Source organism: Melozone crissalis, unplaced genomic scaffold (genome assembly GCF_028551555.1).
Source record: "Melozone crissalis strain CALT ecotype California unplaced genomic scaffold, PUWL_Pcris_2 ptg000023l_1, whole genome shotgun sequence".
NCBI lineage: Eukaryota > Metazoa > Chordata > Aves > Passeriformes > Passerellidae > Melozone > Melozone crissalis.
Genome location: NW_026535801.1, coordinates 6,426,358 through 6,449,126, shown reverse-complemented (window position 1 = coordinate 6,449,126; position 22,769 = coordinate 6,426,358). Strand labels below are relative to the sequence as shown.

The 22,769-nt window shown below is 42.1% G+C and overlaps 1 protein-coding gene across 1 annotated transcript in view; it reads right to left on the bottom strand.

Annotated features, from left to right (window-relative positions):
• The window catches only part of BARD1 (BRCA1 associated RING domain 1), a 42,250-nt gene extending 22,202 nt beyond the window's left edge, over positions 1-20,048 (bottom strand). Inside the window, exons 1-4 of the mRNA XM_054278292.1 lie at positions 19,894-20,048; positions 19,736-19,792; positions 15,953-16,098; positions 8,467-9,449 (exon numbers count right to left, since the gene is read on the bottom strand). Of these exons, the coding sequence (XP_054134267.1) occupies positions 8,467-9,449; positions 15,953-16,098; positions 19,736-19,792; positions 19,894-20,048 (1,341 nt within the window). The remainder of the gene's footprint in view (positions 1-8,466; positions 9,450-15,952; positions 16,099-19,735; positions 19,793-19,893) is intronic.
• Between the last annotated feature and the right edge of the window lie 2,721 nt (positions 20,049-22,769).

The window sequence follows — 22,769 nt, the reverse complement described above, 5'->3', positions numbered from 1 at the left end:
ACTGACCTGGAGATCACAGTTAATCACTGCTGTTCATTTAGAACCACCCACACACTTTACACAAAGACATATTTCTAGATAAAAACTATGTGTGTAACAGAGTTCATTCAAAATAAATGGAAAAGTTTGAACAAATTGCAATCTGTCCACTACAGTCAAACTGCAAGGATTAAATTCAGGAACATTTACTGAGAATTTTCTCGTCCTTTAGACTGGATTTTTTTTCAAGTTAATCAAAATAACTGTCTGAAAACACAGGTGAAATAAATTAATAAGCCTGACAAGCTTCTAGAAATTGGTTTTCCACAAAAGGAAAAGAGTTTTATTTAACACTGCAATTACTACTTTAGGTTGAATCTCATTGACACTTTCTCTGACAGCGATCTACCAAAATAGTTTTAATTTGCTTTTTGGAAAAATGCTACACTCAGCTTTCACTGTAAGCAAGGAGGTGTGGAAAGGGTGGAAACTGAGCAGAGCCTAAGGAAAAGAGGCTGAATAGAGATGAGGCAAAGGCAGCAAAAGGGCAGAATTGGTGAATCAGAGGTTTTGACACCCTGAAAAACAAAGCTGGTAATAAGATTGGAGCATATCCAGATGCAGCTATAAATAGGTAAGGAGAAGGTGCCTGTGGAAGCTGAAGCAAGGAGATCTCTGCAGTGCAGGCCTCAATTCTTATAATTTTAGGCAAAATAAAGTATTTCAATACAACTGCAGACACTTTGCCTAGACCAGGGTATTGAGATCCCAAATGAAGAGACTATTAAAGTGGTATGTAGCTCTTGCCAGGGCTAAATATACAATATAAAAAAAGATCTGAAAGAGAGAAATTTAATCCATGATATGCACCAAGTTCAATGCCTTTAAGTAATGGGAAGTCAAGGAATTTCAAGCAAGCCTTGGAAAAGGCGAGAGAATATTATATTAAGCTTTAAATACAATAAAAACAAATTAATCCGATTTTGCTACCAAGAAACTCTTTGAAAAAACAAAATAGCTTTAATCTTTACTCTAAGTTAGAAAAAATATTAAGACAGACTGCTCTGCAAAAATAAATCCAGCAAGCAACAACTGTAAACTCAAAACTCACCAAAATAAATGCTGAGACTCGCTGGCTTTACAACCATCAAGCAAATGAACACATCAGAGATAAATTTCATGCATTATATTCACAATCTGGATGTCCCAGCAAAATGTTACCTTTCAAAGCAATTAAAGGCTTCTAGCAGCAGCATATTCTTTATGGTTGCAAGGTAACAGACATAGATCAAGCCTGAGGAGTTCTTCAGAGGCAGCTCAGCATTAAGACACAGAGAACACACAATTATCTATAATGAGCGAGAGCTGAGCTGATCATTTAAAGTTCAGTTTGCAAACATGCACTGCAAAGGGTTTGACATTTCAGGAGTACTGCTTTAAAGCAGGAAGCACAGCTAATAATTTGTGTGGGCATCAGATACTATCACAGCTTTTCACATCAGTTATGTGAGCACTGATTTGTAAAACATCAAAGGAAATGTTGCTGGTGTGGACACCACGACTGACAACATCCCCCGACTTAAATCCAGGCCCATGTCAAAATTAGGAAATTGCTGTTTTGCTGCTTAACAGAAGATAAATATTGTCATCATGTCATCTGTAAATGGAACCTGCTCCCTACAAGCAGCACAGAGCACTGAGAGTGACAGCAAGGAGGGAAAGCTGTCATGGGCTGTGCAGTGACTGGATGGGGGCTGCCAGTCAGGATTACTAGAGAGGTGTTAACAAACCAGAGCCAGGAGAATGGGCCTTTGTGTCCTCAGAGGCTCCTCCCTCAGCCACCAGAAGGTGAACATTTAGCTTCAAAAAGCAGAAGACTAAATTCCAAGTGGCAGATCATTCATAGACATGTTATCAAGCAGGACCACAATCACAGAATCATTTTGGCTGGAAAAAACCTGTAAGATCATCAAATCCAACCATAGTACCTCTGACATTTGCCTGCATCTTCCAGAGGCTGATGACAAGTCAAGCCAAATAATTGTGATCCAATACTAAAAAAAAATGGCTTGGTTGTTTTTTACATTGGCCACTTCTATCAAAATTGATGGAATTACTAACATTTATAAGCTAATAAATGCTTTGCTAAACTCTCAAGAGTAAGAAGCACAGAGGTGCAAATCCAGACACAAACATGTCAATGCCAGGTCTGCCCTCCACAAGAGAGCAGAAGAAATTTACACCCATTAGTATGGAATGATTATGGTTGGAAAAGACCTCTAAGATCATCAAATTCAACCACAGGTGCCTCTGACATTTGCCTGCATCTTCCAGAGGCTGATGACAAGTCAAGTCAAATAACTGTGATCAAAGAGTAAAAAAAATGGCTTGGTTGTTTTTTACACTGGCCACTTCTGTCCAAGTTGATGGAATCACTAACACTTATAAGCTAATAAATTCTTTGCTAAACTTTAAACAAGAATAAGAAGCACAGAGGTGCAAATCCCAGACACAAATATGTCAATGCCAGGTCTGCCCTCCACAAAAGAGCAGAAAAAATTTACACCTATTAGTATGGAATGATTATGGTTGGAAAAGACCTAGAAGATCATCATTATGGTTGGAAAAGACCTATAAGATCATCAAATCCAACCCTAGTGCCTCTGACATTTGCCTGCATCTTCCAGAGGCTGATACCAGGTTCAGATGACAAGTCAAGCCAAATAACTGTGATCAAGAGTCAAAAAAAGTGGCTTGGTTGTTTTTTACACTGGCCACTTCTATCAAAATTGATGGAATTACTAACATTTATAAGCTAATAAATGCTTTGCTAAACTCTTAAACAAGAGTAAGGAGCACAGAGGTGCAAATCCCAGACACAAATATGTCAATGCCAGGTCTGCCCTCCACAAGAGAGCAGAAGAAACTACACCTAGCAGTATGGAATGACTAATTCCAGCATGCTGCATAAAGATGTGCTTTGACTAATGCTGAAATTAATTTTGCACATTGAGTTCCTTGAGTATACTGGATGCAGCAGGAAAATCACCAGGCTGCACCAAGAAGCCAGAACCAGGGGACACAAGGAGAGACCCTCTTGGCAGAGGGGACACGTTAAGTGGAGACACTTCTTGCTCAGAAAGGGAGAACAAGGAAACAGCAGGTAGAGAAATGCTCCTACCGTTAAGAATTCCCAGGCACGTGTTTATTTTGAAATCTAATTATCAATGAAGGATTACATCCAGCTCTTGAAAAGGCAGGAGCTCGTGCAGAATGCAGAATTATCCATTCGGAACAAACCAAGCTGAGGACATTTCACGCTCACAACAAAGCCCAGCTGTAGTGACAAGGCAGCAAAGGCTCGGCTTTGCTCCTCCTCGGCACCGCAGCTCCCGGGGAAGCAGGCAAGGCGCTGGGGCCATCTGTTGGCAGTAGGTGAGACAGAGAGGAGCATTTACAGGCCTTTAGCACTTCCTCCGCCCAAGCAGAATTTAGTTCCTGCAGCCACGGCTGGCATCAGACCAGAAAACCATCTCTACCTGGCTCACACAAGCTTGCTGGAGGCTTTTTTCCCTTCTCCCTCAAGTCCTGAATTTAATACATATGGTTAAGAACTGCAAGTGTCCTTTTAATCGTGTTTTACAGGGGGTTTTTCCTCATTTTGCCCTTTACAACTTCCATTAATCAAGGTATTTTTCACCAAAAAGTCAAATTACTAAATAAATGGAAAACATATATTCTACCAGTTAATGAGAGAGATCCAATGAATTAGGACAGCACATGAAGACAAAGTTAAAAAGCTGCACTCCTTCAACCAAATAGTTCTTCTTTTATTTACAAATTTAAGCAAGCAACTTCAATCTTTAGGTCAAACAAACGCACCAAAAAGTCCCCATTTCAAAAACAATGCCATTTGCTTGTTTAAACTATGGAGGAATAGATTATCATAAATGGAACTAGATTATCGTGGTTATCATAAAATGGTTAAATGGTTATCATAAATGGAACTATGGATTATCATAAATGGAACAAGATTATCATGGTTATCATGAATGGAACTAGATTATCATGGTTATCTAAAATGGTTAAATGGTTATCATAAATGGAACTGTGGATTATCAGAACTGGAACTAGATTATCATGGCTATTATAAAATGGTTAAATGGTTATCATAAATGGAATATGGATTATCAGAACTGGAACTAGTTTATCACAACTCATAAATGGTCAAGGAGGACAAATATGAATTAAAGTGCTTATATGAATTGTGAATTCTTTCCAGGATCCTGCAAGTTTCTCACCTGAAAATCCTCCAAATGAATTCCCTACACAGCAGACCATTCCCTAATAACAAACATACAAGAAGCTGTGCTTACCCTTTAATAAAGAGAAACATGCAAGAAGTTACCCAGCCTCAGAAACAAGACAAGTGACAAGCAAGCATTATTGAAAAAGAAATGGTCATTTGCTTCCAGGTTTCCAAATCAGCACTTGGGAAGATGGATTGCTTTGACTCAGGGCCAATATTTTCAAGTGCTGCATTTGAAACCATTGCATTATTTTATATTTGCCTTGACCTCCCTCCTCCAGGAGGGGAGATGTTCATCTGTGACCCATCTCCCAACCATGACACACACAGATCCAGTCCCAAAGGCAAGGAAGTGCACAGCTGATAGCTCAGACACCTGAAAACAAGATTTAAAAGCCATCCTGCTGTTTGCCATCACATGCTCACACAAGCACACCACCGTGTCTGCTCTCCTTCCTGATGTGTCATGAACTGGTACCAAAGCAATAAAGGGGCACTCTCACAGGCTCAGGAGGAATTATCTTAGTTATTTTACTGGGTTAATTATAATGACCATGCAGAGTCCAGCACAGCAGGCTAGCCATGGGTGAAACCTTTCTGTGAGTCCTTCTGAGAGTGCAAGGAGGGAAAGCTGTCATGAGCTGAGAAAACTAAAGGGCTCCTGGAACAGCAGATAACCAAAACTGGTCCAAATACAGCACCTCTCTCTCCAAACTCAGCAGATGCTCTGCACAGAGGCAAATTCTTCCTCAGAGGGAGGAGAACTCCTTATTTCCTCCTACCTTGAGGCACCAGGAGCTTTCTCCCAGCTATTTCCCATCCACTCCTTGTAACAGCATGGCTGTGCTGAGGTCCCCTGTCACCCTCTGGTGTTGCAGCTCACTGTCCCTCTCCCTGAGTGGCACAATTTGCCCCATCCCTTCCCTGAGCACAGCAGGAGAAGCACAGGCAGCACCCAGAGCTGAAAGGGAGTGCCCAGGCACTGGGGGGTTGTTGTCATCTTATCACAGGGGTTCCACACTGCTGTCTCCTTATCACAAAGGTTTCACACCTTCTTGGAGTTTCTCATGGGCAGCTCTCAGAGCACTGACTCTTCTTCCCAAAGCAGCCACTGTCTCCAGTTCCCTTCCCAAGCAGCCACCTCACTCTTTATCTACTCTCAACTCCACTCTTCTGCTCACTGGTTACAGCTGTGCCCTGTTAAAGTCAGGCCTGCTCCTCATCTTTGATAATCTCCTTAGGGGTAAGATTACTCTCTACACTATCTTTATTTTCTTATATTCTATCCCCCTACAGGAGGTTCCTCTCTCCACAGCAGATTTGGGACTCTGCACTCACTCCTTCAGTCCTGAATCTTTAATTGCCATGGAAGAGCTGGTCCTGGAACAACTGTAAAAAATAGTCCCATGTGGGAGGGCTGTTGTGATGGGGCAATTTCCCATTAGTTCAGAATATTCAGAGTTGAATAGGTCACATTTTGTATTTTAATTAAGTGGATTTTCCTCTTTAATGAGTATGAAGATAAATGTGAGTGCTGGTTGCTACAGGAAGAGTCACATTTATTTTCATTTTTATTTTCATTTATTAGTTTAACTCAACATTAAGCTCATCCACACTAGAGCCTTTCTTGAGAACCATTTTGATTTCAGTGAAAATCATAACTACTAGTAGTAGTAGTAAATGGGGATAATCCTTCAGAATCATTATGAACAGCACAACACTAAGTCTTCATGCCTGCTAACCTTGTTTATGATCTCTTTTAAATAAGAAAAAAAGGGATAATTCAATTAGCTTTAATTAAATTCTGGGTATTAGACCCTAACAGCTAATGCAAATGATACAGATTTGTTTTTATAACTAATGAAGCCCCAGAGATTTAGACTTCATTTTACTTTGGGGTAGGGTGGCAGCTACAAGTCTGTTTCCCTTTACACACGTGGAAAAACATTACTGGCTGTGAAAACAACAGCAACAAAAAATTGCCCATAAAATCACACTGGAAGAGAAACATTTCTTTCAGGAAAAAAAATTCTCAACTAATTTGAGGGAAAAAAAAAAATCCACACCAGCAACCCAAACCCAAACCAACAAATCAAAACCCCACACTGAAAACACACAAAGAGGATAAAGCCTGGTATTTTCAAGACCAGTTGGACACAATACTTTTATCAGTTCATAGAGGGCTCCTGCAAGTTAAAAGATCATAACCAAGGGATCACTTTCCTTGTGTTATTTTAGTTCCTTTTCAAAGGAAACACTGGGATCACCCTGCAGCCCTACCTAGCCACACAAGGCTTTGCTAATGAGCACCTCAATGAGGATGGAGCTGCTGGATAAAAACCTCAGCAGAGCTAATGAGGAACAGAAGCCATTTCCCACTTTAGCTCAATAATTATAAACATCAAAAGACAACAGAGAAAGGAACTCACACACAGGACTGGAAAAGCCCATCCCACTGCCCACACTCCAGCTGGAAATCAGCTTTTTTTTGGCTGCACCAATGCCAGTGAGGAATGCCAGCAACACCACTGAACTTCAATAATCAAAACATGTTTATCATCCTTTCTGTCTACAGCATGAACTGCCTAATTTTTCATTTATCACCAAAATGCTTTGCAATGAAACCTTACTGGCACATCACCACCATGCCAATACTCCAAGTCTCCACAAGCTGCAGGGATGCTGTTTCCTTAGATGAAATACCTGTGCTCCAAAGGAGCACCATGCACATTGCTGCAAACCATACCTGTGTGAAATCTTGTCAGGGCAGACCCATTTTTTCAGAACCAGTCACTCATGACTGCATTCATTACAAATTCTCAGGAAATCATGGAAGGGTAATTTGTAAACAGTGTTTTAATAAAGAGGAATATGCAGGACTTATGACAAGAGGTAACAAGAGATCTCTCCCTCAAAGCTCTTGAGTCCTGTGAGGACAGCATTTCATTTTCTCCTCCCTAATTCCATATTAATGACATCAAATATGAGATTTGAACTCAGCTCAGCTGACACTTCCATTTAGAAAGGTCTCCTGCAGCAGGAGTGGCTTATTAGAATGCCTTTGGAAGAGGACAGAGTTATTTATCAAGAACAGCCTCTGTCTCAGCAGCCAGAAGTGCTGTATAAATGTCAGGTGCTTAGAGAGGAATCAATTCTTCGGTATATGCAGTTTATTAACCACCCAGCATTTGTGTTATATGATTTAACACAAAGTACATTTAAATTGCCAGAGCACAAACCCTTTGAAATGACCTCAGAAGGGAGCTGCCATGAGTCCACCTGATGAGTGGGACATGTTTTACAAAGTAATGAGCAAGGACAACCCCTGAAAAGAGCAAAGCCATGAAGTTCTACCACACCAGGAACTGGTTAAGATGTTAACAGCATAATGAGTGATAGCTGTCATTCCAAGAATAATATTGAGCTTACATAAAACTGAGAACACCCCAATTCTTGTCCTTTCCCTTCAGAGCATAGGGCTCAGCATAGGAATCACATTTGCATCAGGTGGATCTCAACACTTATATAATGTTAACCAATGTTCCACAGAGTTATTCCCATGTACGTAACTCAGAGCTTGTCCTGCCTGAGTTACCAGCTCAGACTGAACTGATCAAGGTCACTCTGAGATCTGAAATACTTCCTAAACTCCTTGTGACAAATCAGAGACAGCTTCCTGGCACACAAGGCCAAAACATTTAAATGCTTATCACTTCCTAAAACTCACAGGTATAACTGACACTGTAACACTGAGTTTCCAACTACAATCATCTTTGATCATTCAAACAGTCATTTCTTGATGAAATCAGAGAATCAGGTTGGAAACTTCCCAATAAATCTAGAATGAGATTTCCCTCCCAAAAATAGAATATTCTGAAGTAATTGGTTTCCAGAATATTTTTAAAACAACCTTGTCTTTTTAAAACTCTGCTTAAAGCTGAACTATCACAGGTATAACTGACACTGTAATGCTTTGAGTTTCCAACTACAATCATCTTTGATCATTCAGTCATTTCTTGATGAAATCAGAGAATCAGGTTGGAAATGTCTCAGTAAACCTAGAGTGAGATTTCCCTCCCTGAAACAGGATGTTCTGAAGTAACTGGTTTCCAGAATATTTTTAAAACAACATTTTAAAAACATCTGCTTAAAGCTGAGCTAGAAGATGAAGGTCCTACCTTGATGGAAGCAACATGGAGCAAAGTCTCTCCCTTGTAATTCCTTCTGGCAATGGAGTTGACACCAGGGGATTTCACCACAGAAGGACTGAGTGGGGTTGCTCCTTGACTGCAACTCTTGGAAGTGGAAGGGGTAGAGGGAGACTCTGAAAGTGAAGGACTGTTAGTGGCTTGAAGGGCTGCAGATCTTCTTGTCTTCATTCCAGTGTCAGTGAGTTTGGATGCAGAGGAGGAAACGTGGACTGGTGTCAGTTCAGCGGCTGGGGAGATGGGGGAGCCCTGCAGAGACTCCTGTGAGCCGTCAGCCTGCCTGTTCCCAGGAATGCCCCTCTCACTTCTCCTGGCTCTCTTGGACTGAGGAGTCCCCTGCAGCCTGGACTGCTCCCTGCCACGTTTCAAGGGTGTAACTTCACTTGCTGCTGCCAGCAATGCCTCTGCAGCACCCTGTGTTCCCTTGCTCTCTGGTGCAGGGCACACAACCTCACTGTTATCTTTCTTTGGGGATTCCACCTGTGGTACAACTTCCGTATTTTCTGCATTCCTGCTGGAGGCAGCTTCCTTGACAGGCTCCTGCTGAGGGCTGTGCTCAGGACTCTCTGGTTCCTGAGTGCACAGCACTACTGGCTGACTGCAGATGGTCACACACTTTTCCTTGGGAGCCTTCTCAGCTTTCTTCTGCTCAGGTTTCTCTAAGCTCCACACTTTGTTAATGTCTGCTAGGTGCTTCTTCTTCATCTTCTTAATCTGCCTCTGAGTTGGTTTTTTTGTTGGCTTAGAGGGCTTTTCATGAGGAGGGGAAGGAAAGAAATCATAAACTGAAGCTGTGTCTTGAGCAAGGTTAGTGCTTTTAGTGCCAGCCTGACTCCTGTTCACAACACATCGAATCTTCCTGCTCCTGGGGCTGAACCACATTTTGATCTGCTCCTTCTTGCTCTTCTTCTGCAACTCTGACTCAGGGGGTGTGGATGGATCCTCTGCTGAACCTAAGTGCATGAGCAAAGGGGAAAAATAATTATGGAGTACTCTTCAGAACCTCACAAAGCAAAAAAAAATCATAACAACAACTGCAAGAAGTGATGAAGTGTTACTAAATACAACCTATGAGTGCCTTCATCTCTTCTGAGAAGGCACATGTGGGGACTTTAAAAGCCCTGGCAAGGTGACACTCCTGAGATGTCACACACAGTGACTTTAAAAGCCCTGGCCAGGCCACATGCCACTCTGGAGCTCAGAGATCCAACAGGCCAATGAGCATCCTGGCAAATAAATTCCTCCAGCAGTCTGAGTTCACAGCACAGCAGAGTTCTGAGCAGGTCAGAAAAGGATAAAAGTTGGTTTTCTCACTGAGTTTTCCTTGGAAATAGGGTTGACAAAGAGGCACGTGCATACACAAAACAGCACAGAAACAATTTTCTAAAGAGGTATTAGAGTTCATCCAAAGATGGAAAGGGAAAATAGATGTAAGCAAGCAAAACCAATGTCCTTATAAAAATGTCAAACATTCCTGAAAAACTTTGACTGATTCCACAGATATAGCAGATGAAGCAGAGGAATATATATAGAAAATCTGTAAGCAATTGTGTCCTGTCATTTGATCCTCTACCCCTGGGTAGTAAATAACTTCAAGGAAGTTAAGCATTTTGATGACCTCAAACATTCCTTTAAAAAGATGCAGTGGAGCAATTTTATAAATCACATCATACAGCACATTACAAATCAATGAGCAGGATGATGCAGGAATATCCTGTACCCCCAGCACATGAAATAACAGTTGAGAACAAGGACTGAGCACATAAATACTGTCTTCAATGGCCTAAGAATAAATTAAGAAGTGTAAAGTGACCTCAAAGTTAGACACTAATTTAATTTTACCTTTTTTTTTGACACAAAAGAACCATAGCAGATTTTTTACCAATTCCTTCATTCTGAACTGGTGTTATTTTAGGTTATTTGGACAAAGTAAATGCACAACTCATTCTTCCTGTTGCCTCAAACTTCAGGGACTACTACTCACAAAAGTCTTGGTGATTTATAACAACCAAACATAAAACCAATATGAATTTTGTTTTGAAGCAGCACTAAGACCAAGATTAGAAGGGAGGGGAGGGTTTTAAGTATTCTTAAAATAAGCAATATAAAGTCTCAATTATTAAAAGTGACAGACACTCACTGCAACAATCTATCACTTGCACTTCAGTGCATGAAGTTTCCATGGCTAATTTATTATCTCCACACTTTCTATTTTTGGTGTTAGTAACTACAGCCAGTTTTTCACAGCAAGCTGGGATAAACTCATGGCAACAAACACACTGGTTCCAATCCCTTAGTCACAAAAAAGTGCTTTTGAAACTCCACTTAAAAGAGAACTGTGCAGCTAGTAATTCAACACTAAAACAGGCATTCACAGTTGTGTTTTAAAGCAATATTGCAAAGTTAAATGTTTCCTTAATCTTGATTTCAATTACCCTACTTACCCCTGGAATTAAATCCTGTTACATATTAGATTCAGCCAGAGGAATATGAAAGCCATCAGACCAAAAGTGTCATTAAGAATACAGCTGGAGGCTAGTTAATCATTTAGCCATCTAAAGTTAATCATCAAGTACACAACTGCAGCTTTTTGGTTTTCCTCTAAGGCTGGGCTGGTACAAACAAGAGAAAAAGCGCTGAAATTGAGACTGAAATCTCAGAACTAGCTAGCCTTGAGAACACATCCACTCTCATTCTGCCAATAACATCTAAAAAAAGGAAGAGCTTGATTGCAAACAGATGCAAAATATAAAACACAAGTGACTACTTTCTCATCTTGCCAGTGTTTACACAAAGTAGCAGATCTCCTTGTCAAATATTTACCTTGCTAAAAGAATCAGTCATCCCCAAGTAGAGAGAAATAAAATCAGCTTGCAGAAGTCATTTGTGCAACAATTTTATGATGGCCAGAATTCTTTTTGATGTGTGTAGCACAGCAAGACTTTAAAGTGCAAGTGACAAATTCAATCAAAGGCAGTGTCCTTCAGAAGTATGATCACAATGCAGCATTTACACTGCCTGTACCACTTGTGGCAGCAGGAAAGCCTGTGAAAAATCCACCACCAGGCTTCCTGCACTGATCTGCTCATTGCTGGTTGCTCAGCAGGGATTTACCAGTCAGGTTATTAAAAACCTGCTGCAAACATAACATGCTAAATAAATACTTGCCAAGGAGTGTTTTTCATGTTCTAAAACAGAGAAGCACTCAGGGGACATGATTAGAAGATGACAAAGAGATGCACCCACCCAGAGGCCAGCCCTGCACACCCAGGGCAGGAAATTGCATTTTCTGCTACCCCTTCCTCCATTTCCAAAGTGTACAAGGTACAAGCAAGGTCCAAGTTGCCCAAGCAACTTGGACAAATGGCCAATTTGCCTCCCCTGAAAAATCAAACCTTTTGATGGACCCAGAGCTGTGAGAGGGAGAAATAAAGAGGGGAGATGCAGAGCCAAGAAGCTGAAAGGAAGTTCTTATCATTTAATAAGTAAATGTTAATTTATATAAAGAGGGTATTATCTGGTAGCTAAGTTCATTCAGTTAAAGGACCTTCAGAGAAAATTGCTCACAATAAAATCAATCACAATGAATTCTCTGCTGTCTCTGTGTTTGAAGCCAGAGCTTGGATTTTAACAGAATTGAAAAAAATTACTATTATGATTTTGATTTAATTGTCTTTTTAATACATAAGTGTCCTCACAAAAATTTTCAGAGAGGCATTTAGACAAGGTAAATCAGTGGAGCATTCCTTACTAATTCTAGATTTTCACCATCTGCAATAGCATAAAGAGCATCCACAATAACAGTATTAGAATCAGCCTACAATAAATGCAATAAATTTAATCTCCATTACCTATTAAATGTAACATTCAGATACACAATGTAGTAACTGAATTATTTCTAATTTAGAGTTAATAAGCACAAGTTTCTCAATGCTGGCATTTAATAGAGTTGGATTTCTTAAGTGTTAAAAGGGTTGAGAGTACACAAAAATACCAGGAGATGGTCAGTGCCTTGCAACCAGAGCTCCAAGTTCTGCTGCAGTGCAATAGCAGGCTGGTGCAGGGGGGAAAAGGAGCAATTAGAGAATGTGGTTTAGCTATCAATAATCTGCATCAAAGGAAAATAATGATGCACATTGTGTGCCTTTCCAATTATTCTCTATTATGGGTTTCAGACCAGAAGTTGAGAAATCTCTTTGACAAACTAGTCCCTTATTAAAAACCAAAGGGAAGAGCTTTGGTACCATCTGTGCAACATCAGTGCCTTCACTGAAGAGTGATCATTTTGCAAGTTAAGTATTCAACACCGAAGGGGAAAGGGAGAAATTCCAGCTATTCAAAACTTAATCTTTAGATGCCATGAAAAATGTCCCAGCAGCCATGAAATGCAATGTCATCTGTTACAACAGGAGTTCCACACCCAGTAAATGTGAAACAGAGTCAGGATAATACAAAGGCTGATTGATCTCACTGACTGTCCATCAGCATCGGCTGGGGAAGCTTTGACCAATTCCTGCAAGGTGTAGCTGTGAAGGAGAAGGAGGAAGGCTTTCTGTTTGATGTGTAAAAGTGAAGCAGATTGCTACAAAGAATAAGGTGAAATCAACTATAACTGATGATGGTGATGGTTCTGAAAATTTAAAAGAATCCCTTCTTTTTAAAGAATATTACACAGAAAATTATTTAGAACTTCTCTTTCAAAATGTAAAATCGCTGTAAATCAACAAATCTAGTGTTTTATGTGCACTATGCCCATGGTTCCACAAATTCTCAGGGATTACCCACCCATGAAGCCCATCATCCCACCAGTGTCAGTTCCCAACATGCTTTGGACACATCAACATCAGAGCTGAAGGGTTTGAGTGCAGCCATCCTACCTGTGGTGCCTGCAGGCAGCTTTTCCCTTCACCCTTAGGAAGGTACAGCACAGGCAGCCAAAAATTCAGGCACCTCTCCTCATCTTGCCAGGGACTAGGCACAAAAAACCTCCAACAAGTGAATTCATTTGGAGGCTCATCATTTCCTACCTATAGCTTGAATTTTCCACCTAGAATTTGCATTTTCCAGCCAGTTTCAGGTTTGTTTGTCAATTCATCTTCAGTCACCCCAGGAGTGTCATTGGCTGTGTTTCCCTCTAATTTAAAAGGGAAGTATTAGCTGTTTTGTGCAGTCTTTCCTGAATTATTTGCTGCTGCTCCTCACAATGCACATGCTGTTTGGCAGAAGCTATTTTTATCCCAATGGAATACAAAGTGAGATCCCTCTCATGTCTACTGTGGAACCTCAGGGTAAAGGGATTTTTGTATTTGAAATATTCAGTGTGAGCTTAACCCTATCCTTTGCAGTCACAGCACTTCCATGGGGTTTTTTAAAAGAAAAATACACAACTCAAGGCATGCACTAGCTCTGTCAGAGACAAAAAAAAGTTACTAGCAGGATGCACTTAGAAATTTCAGTGTCAACAAGGATCTCCAACAAGATTCAAGAGAAGCCACACCTGTCTCAAAACAAGCAAATGTGCAAAAGGGACATAAAACATAAATATATTTATGTTTTTTGAAAATACTATTATATTATTATGAAAATAATAAATATTATTTTCAACTGCTTCTCTTCCTTTCCTGCACTGTAAGATTGATTTTTCAGTCTACTTCCTTTAGTGGAACATGAAGTACAATTTCTGACTTTCTGACATAAAAGAAAAGAAAATATTGTTGACAGAAGTACAGTGCTGTAAGAACATGAAAGCAAGTCCTTAACAAGAGAAGAGAAGCCATGATTCTCCAACCTCAAACATATTTCTCTTTGGATACATTAAGTTCAAGGCAGAACTTCATGGATCCAGACATCTATGGGAGGTGAGGGCCAAAACATCCTGAAGAATTTGCTCTCAAAAAATCTCTAAAGCTGCAATATCCTATGATTTTCACCCATATTTTTTTCCCTAGTATATAATTGGCTGTTCTTAGAGGTGTGCTCATTTATTTATCAATTCAGGCCATTCCTGACAGTGAACTATTACAGCTGGGGAGGATTTTCTCCTACCCTCAGTATCCCACATCCCAAAGGCCACTGTGCTAATCCTTGGCATGCTGCAAAGATTCCAAGTGACAGAAAGGCATCTCCCAAATCATTTCTAGAAAACACTCTTGTAAACTTCTGCTTTGTGTCTGCTTTTAAGTCAGAACAAGGGATGATAAAAAAAACCTCATTTAGTTCTGTGGCCCAGCCACACCACACACACTTCATTTTAGAAGAACTATGGGATTAAGTGCACTATTTAATTTTTAGTACAGTTAAGCATCAGACCAATTTTTAAGAGTTAATCCATCTCTAAGAGCTCTCCAAAACATCTAAACATTATCAATAATGCTACCATGTTGCATTTTAAATGGTTTATTTATAGCATCACAAACAGTTCCTCTCAGAATGATTCTCTTCCAAGTGTGCTTTTAAAAGCCTTCATCACTAAAAATGTTTCCCTGAAATCCTGTTTAGGCCATCATCTGTTTTCTATGCTCCAGAAGATTTAATCACCATAGGATTTTATACCTATATAAAATGTATTCCTTTACACTTGGACACAGGCTGCCAGCCTCATCACTTAAAATCCATTTTGGTGTCAATAAAGAGATATTCCATAAATGAGTGAAGGTGCTGATGGGATTGCACACAGAAAAGGAATCTTTAACTTAGACAAACATATTAGAAAGCAACAATGAAGGAAGAATTACCTATTCTGTATCTGACAAGTAAATGAATGTTTTTTAAAACTTGGTATTACATAAACGCTCCTCCCTGGGCTTGCAGAAGAAACACACAGTCACCTATGTTTATTTCACTACACTTTCTCCTACTTTGACAAACAACCTAAAATTTGATAGAGATTCATTCCCAGAGTACATTCCCTGCAATCTCCTAGCACAGTCAGCAACGACAAAACTTCACTGCAGCAGATTAGCTGATTGTTAGGGACCAGAAAACAAATGAGTTAAGACTTGCTTCTTTCCCCTTTTTAGGCAAAGAACACAGATCATTTTTCCCACGTGCAAAAACCCTGAACTGAAAATTACTGGGACAGCAGGCACAGCTCAGTCAGTGCACAGCAACCCAGAGGCAGGAGAAGACATGCATGAATTCTTTAATGTAGAACTTTACACACAGGGGCTCCCATAAGATATGGCAACCTGTGCCCCATGACTCAGCAATCTCTCCCACCTTCATCTCATTTTGGAAAACTGATTCTAATGAATTATGGACTAACCCACTCACGCTGATTTCCTACTAAAACAGAGTCAAAGAACGAGCAATCCACACAGACAGCTCTCTTCAAATCACATTTCCCAAACTTCCGATTTGGAGCAGCCGCAGGGAATTTGAAGCAGGGCTGCACTGCTCATTTGCTGGACAATGAAAGGGGGTGTTCTGGAGCGTGCAGCCCCAGGGTGAGCCTCACCTGAGCTGTGGGCGCTCAGCAGCTGCCGCAGCTTGCTGCACAGCTGGATCATGTTATCCAGCTGCCGGTTGATCTGCGCGTCCTGCACCCAGGCTGGCACGTGGCACACGGGGCACCCGCTGCCAACGCTGTCACCCACGCAGCACCTGCAAGGCAAAGGGAGAAGCCATCAGCCAGGGGAGTCACCCACGGCACCCACGCCACAATCTCTTACTGGGGCATTGTAGGAAAGCTCACACGAGTTAGTCACAAACACAGGACACATTTACCATGGCTGAACGTAAAATCAAGCAGCCCACTTCCCAAGCCTTGTCAGGACAGCCATGAAAAAGCAGTGCCTCATAAAGTGACCCAAATTTTCAAATGCTCCACTGCTGTTTGACTCCAGGTAACAATCAGGCTTCACTCTTAAAACCACAAATTCTTCTACATGTGGTGTTCTGCAGCCTTCCATTTTCAACTAGTGCCAGAAAGCCAACCCATAGTAAACTATTTCCACTTTCTCCTAGTTAAAATTTGCTTGGTGCTGTGAAGAACTTTCACCTGTGTGAACACTTCCCACGAGGATCTCCAGGTGCTCAGAGTATTTTATCACTGCTCTTTCCCAGCATTTATGCCAGATCATCGTGGTGGGATAGGTGGGGAAACAGATTTACTCACTAATGCTACTCTCCCCAAAGCAGCCTAAAATCTGTTATTCTTTGATCAGGCAGTGAGAAGACCTTATGATTTGTCATCTGAACTGCAACATTCAAGGGTTATTTACATCCCATCTCCCATCTATCCTATTAAATAGAGGTTACAGTTCCACACAGCCAAAACTGAATCAGTTTGAACAGTCTCAGTGACCTGACCACTACTCATGGAAAAATTGCTGTTAGGTGTGTTTTGTGCTTTAAACAGGCAGAGGTCCTTGTGCCTGAGGCACTGCTGTGTTTGGCAGACGGAAGCACAGCTCTTGGCTCCAACATATCCTAGGTGATATTTGATAAATCCCTTGGGAGCAAAGGGAAGGGCCAACCAGATCTCCTTCTCTAGGGAAGCTGGCCTCAGGCTTCCCACCCCTGTAAATAGCACTGCAAAGGAAATGCAGAATGACCTTCACACCACAACATCTCTTAATTACCTGTTTTGTTGGGGTTTTGTAGTCAGCTGGTAATAACTGCACAGCTAGCAGGTAATGGTAATGAGTGCAGGTAACCTAGCACAGCTACCCCACCAAAACTGCAGAAACTGATCTTGATAAATACCCCAGTCCATGACAAACCCATGGTGAGGGAGAACCAGTTGTTGTACATGACCTGAGTACTGCAGTTCATTCGTTTCGGAAATTTCACTCCATATTTCAGGAGCCTCATACTCCCCAGGTATGTTAATCAATGTCTGTCCTCAGCAGTGAACCAGAATCAGCTCTAAACACTCAAACTTGACAGAAATTAAATCTTAACAGAACCTAAACCCGGTTACTTCAATGTAACAGAACTTCAACTTCACAGAACATAAACCTAACATCACGTAAATGTAACAAAACTAAAGTCAGAGCTGAGAGCGCTTCTTTAAAAGTTCCAGATCCAACAGAACTTAACTCATTTTTACTCCAGGGTTACATCATCAAAGGTACTGGAAATTTATATTTCAACAGTTAAACATCAATGGACAATATGCAGGCAGACAATTGAGTTGTAACTGAAATAGCAGCAACTTGGAACCACTGTAGAGATTATAAAGGTGTGGCAAATTCCATGTGGGTTCATGTAATTTAGTTTTGAGAATAGTCCAGAGTGGCTGCAAATATTATTGAAAATACCTAGTTTGCTTCTAAAGAAATTAATCTGAATTTCCTTAGGTTAAGTTTAAAAAATAGCCACTGCCCAAGACTCGGTCATCAAAGGACAGATGGAATTGCTGCTAAAAGGTCAGGGATAAAGGAGAGAAAAGATCAGGCACAACAATAACTCAGATAACAGCAAATAAACTCCTTTTTCTGGAGCAAGAAATAGCTGCTAATGAGTGCTTAAAACTCCTGTTAGCTGTTCTTTCCAGCCTCATCAATACAAACTGCATTGTCCTCTTGGTGTTTGGCAAATTCCTCTTGAAAAACCCCACAAAACTTTAACGAACAGGGGGCGATTGAAATCTATCACATAGATTACACAGAGGTTATCCAAAATAACACCACAAGGCCTTAGATGCCCAACAGCTGAACAATTACACTTATTAAACCACAAGTTCATGTTTATAAAAGTTTTTTACAAGTTTCTGGGGGTTATTTTACATAATGATCCGTAGGTATGTTGTATAAATGAAATAAATAATTTAAATAATTCCTTCAAACAGCAGAACCATAGAATGGTTCCAGCTGGGAGGGACCTTAAGGCCCATCTCATTCCACCTCCAGCCATGGGCAGGGACTTCCCACTATCCCAGGGTGCTCCAAGCCCTGTCCAGCCTGGCCTTGGACACTTCCAGGGGCAGCCACAGCTGCTCTGGGCACCCTGTGCCTCTCCACCCTCACAGGGAAGAATTTCTTCCCAATATCCAAAGTAAACCTGTTCTCTTTCAGCATGAGGCCATTCCCTTAATCCTATCCCTATGTGCCCTTGTAAAAGGCCCCTCTTCAAGAGCCTTCTACAGCAATCAGTGGCCACAGCTGGGAAAAAAGACGTGTCTGGAGAGAAATAAATCACCTGTGCACCTTTTAGTACATGCATACTGGGAAAGAGATGCTGAGGGCACCTGTCCCACAATCAGGTACTCCTTAAAAAGCCAGTAAATATATTTTACTTGTATTTTACCTTTCAGGCCTTCCACACTGTAAACTCCTATTAGAAAAGTGCAGGTGAGGATAGGGAGTGGATACACATCCATGAGGGAGGGTGGGTTCCTTCACCTTTTACTGACATACTGACTTTAACAGGACATAAAGCTGAGTATCTATACTGGTTTACAAGTAGAGGTTAGACAGTATCTTTCTTCTTCACCCGAACAAAGGTAGGATTTCATCAGACTGCTTACAGACTCATTAAGATACACATCAGGTTTTTAACTCCCCGTGTTTGCATGTGCATGCCCTGAAGAGCAGTGACACTAACAGTGGCCAAAATATTCCCCAAAGGCTGCTCTGAGGCACAAATATTTCAGCCCCAGCCTGTATTGACAATGCAGTGAGTTGTCTCACAAGAGGCAACCTGATCACCACCACCTCAGAAGCGATTTGCTGGTAGAAAGTTTCTAATTAAAGTCAGTTTAAGTTAAAAGTTGAAGTTAAATTAAGTTCCGTTTTTTGAAGCACTCAGATTATTTGACCAGCTAAGCAGAGGTAACCCTGCCTACGCCAATGTTTGGATGTGTGTAAAACCAGCAACAGGCACAGCGGCGGAACTGAAGGAGCAAAGCCTTGGCAGAAGGCCAAACCAACAACAAGCACCACCCAGCCCTCAGGGGCAGAGGAAAACCCCCTCGGAAACAGGAAACACCTCTCCAAGCCGCTCTTTTTTCTTTATGTGAGGAGCAAGAGAAAGGAGTTGAGGGCGATGCGAACTGCAGGTTGTTTTGGATTTTTACCTCACTAAGGGCAGACAATTCCCTCCACCACACTGAAAGCTCCCTTCACAGCTGCCCAGCAGCATCCTGAAGCCTAAACCAGAATTTCTACATGAGACCCTCAGGGGAACAGCGGCTCCCGCTCTCCCGTCCCCCTCAGCTCCCCGGGAGGAGCAGCAGGCCCCAGCCGTGCCCATTCCCGGTCCTTTCCCACAGCACGGCGGCCGCCCCGGTACTTACAGGCAGAAGACGTGCTCGCACTGCCCCAGGGACACGGGCTCCCGCAGGACACCGGCGCTGTGGGCAGAGCAAGGAGAAAAGCGGCACTTTTAACACACACAGCAGGGGCTGTGGGGGAAGACAGGGTGGGGGGAAGGTGGAAGGAGGACGTCCATTACCAGCGGGAGCAGCTCAGTGCCTTCTCCAGCCGCCCCAGCGCGGCGCGGGTGTGGGACCAGGTGTGCCCGGGCGGCGCCATGGAGGGGGCAGCGGGGCGGAGGGGGCTGCCTGGGGCCGGCTGGTTACCCGAGCGTCCGCGCAGCGCCTCCCTCATCGCTCCCCTCACAGCGGTTCCCTCATCAGCTCCGACCCGAGCCCTTCCTCCCCTCAGCGCTTCCCGCCGCCACTCCGAATCCCCCGCCCGCCCCTTCTGCGCAGGCGCGGGGGCCGCGCGCGCGCTGCCCGCCCTCAGCGTTTCCCGCGCGCCGGGAGCGGGGCGGGGCCGCCCGTGAGGGAGGGCCGGGGAAATGGCGGGCCCGGCGAAATTCGGGGCGGAAAGCCGGGAGCACGGGGTGTGGCAGGAAAATTGGGTGTTAATGTCTTCACGTGCGGCTCCATGGGTGGGAGTCTGCAGTAATTACAGGGAAAATAGCCTGTTAATGTCCTCAGGATCGACTAGGTCTGAAAGAATAGCTCGACAGTCTTGACTGTCTTTTTGTCTCTACGAGCATCAAACTTGTTATAGTTTAAACTTCTGATCTTCAGGGTAATGGCAGAAATGCCTCCGCACAAGTCTCTTAACTCTACTTCAGAGTGTCTGAACTTCCCAACTCTAGTGGCAAATAACGATACAAGTTCAAACAGCTCGAAGCCATTTCCTCATATCACATCCCATCCCTGTCCCCTGTGTGAAAAACGCCAATCACTTGTTTTTAAAATTTTTAAAGTTTAATAGTAATAAAATGGTTATAAAAATAGTCATACAATTAGAGTAATAATAATTTGGACTATTTGGATTAGGACAATATGAGACAATAAAAACAAAGTGCTACGGACGTCCGGGTACCTCTTTCTGGGCAAAATAAGCCCGAAAAAGGACCCACATTAACAGAGGATTAACGCTTAGAAACAATAACCTGTTACATAGTCATACACCTCAGACATGATGCATAAATTCCATTCAAACACAGGATTCTGTCTGGTCAGTGTCAACTTCTTCCTCTGGATCCTAACAGTGTCATCGTGGCTGAGCAAGGTGGGAAGAAGTTTGTTTCTTCTGATAATGGAGCAATAAATTCTCTTTGTCTGAAAGATTCAGGTGTCCTGTGACTGCTATCTTGATCCGAGTCCTTTCTTTAGAAAAAAAGTATCCTAAATAGCATAGTTTCTATTTTAACATTTTGCTATAACCTAAAACTATATTTAACACACTACTGAAGAGAATAAATACAGCATTACTTTCTAACACAACACATATAATATTCATTTGAATATTTGCGAAAAGCCAATCATAAAATACGCATTTTTCACACCTGGGGACACAGCCTGACTCCCCAGCTGTCCCCTCCTGTCAGGAGTTGTGCAGAGCCACAAGGTCCCCCCTGAGCCTCCTTTTCTCCAGGCTGAGCCCCTTTGGAGCTCCTGGTGCTCCAGCCCCTTCCCAGCTCTGCTGCACTTCTGACCTGCTCCAGCCCCTCGACATCCGTGGTGTCCTGAAGTGCCTGGAGCCGGACACAGCACCCGAGGTGTGGCCTCAGCAGTGCCCAGCACTGGGGAAAAATCACCTCCCTGCTCCTGTGACTGCGCTATTCCTGATACAGGCCAGGTGCCATTGGCCTTCTTGCCTACCTGGGCTCATGTTCAGCCACTGCCTCTGGCACCTTTCCCAGCTTCCCAGCCTGGAGCTGCAGGGGGTTATCCTGGCCAAAGTGCAGGACACACTTTGCCTTCTTGAACCTCATGCTGTTGGCCTCTGCCCATCTAGATACCACAACAGCATCTGAACTGATCTCCTACCCAAACCTGATGCTCCTGTGTACGTCTTCCCAGTGTCTCTATATCTATAACAAACGTGTCTCTGAAAAATGTGTATTTTATGATTGGCTTTTTGCAAATGTTAAAATGAATATTAGACGTGTTATGTTACAAAGTTATGCTGTATTAATTCTCTTAAGTAGTGTGTTAAATTTAGTTTTAGATTATAACAAAATGTTAAAATAGAAACTAGGCTATATAGGATACTTTTTTTCCTAAAGAAAGGATTCGCATTGAGGTAGCAGCCACAGGACACCTAAATCTTTCAGAGAAAAAGAATTTATTGCTGCATTATCAGAACAAACTAAATTCTTCCACCTTGCTGAGCCATGAAGACTCTGTTAGGATTCAGAGGAAGAAGTTGACACTGACCAGACAGAATCCTGTGTTTGAATGGAATTTATGCATCATGTCTGAGGTGTATGACTATGCAACAGGTTATTGTTTTTAAGGGTTAATCCTCTGTTAACGTGGGTCCTTTTTTGGGCTTATTTTGCCCAGAAAAAGGTACCCGGATGTCCGTAACTCTTTGTTCTTATTGTCTCATATTGTCCTAATCCAAATAGTCCAAATTATTATTACTCTAATTGTATGACTATTTTTATAACCATTTTATTACTATTAAACTTTAAAAATTTTAAAAACAAGTGATTGGCATTTTTCACATGTCTGACACAGCATAAACATAAATATCAGGCAGAGATACCTTACCAGTTACAGTTATTTCAGCTTTCCAGGGTGGTTTTCCCTCGGCCTGTGTGTCTTGCAGCACCCCAGCCCAGTCTCCCACTTTTGCAGCTTGATGTTTTTTAGGTGGTACCTGCACAGAGATGCAGCCCCTGCCATCCCTCTACAGCGTAATTACTGGAGCACATAAAGTAGTTATAGCAGGAATTTATCACTTTCAGGTAGGAATACTCCTGGCCAAGTAAAAGATAGAGCAGGAATGCCAGGAGCAATTTATAACGGACTTACTGACATTTCACATGGAGAAGCTCCGCCAGTGAATAAGCATCAAGCC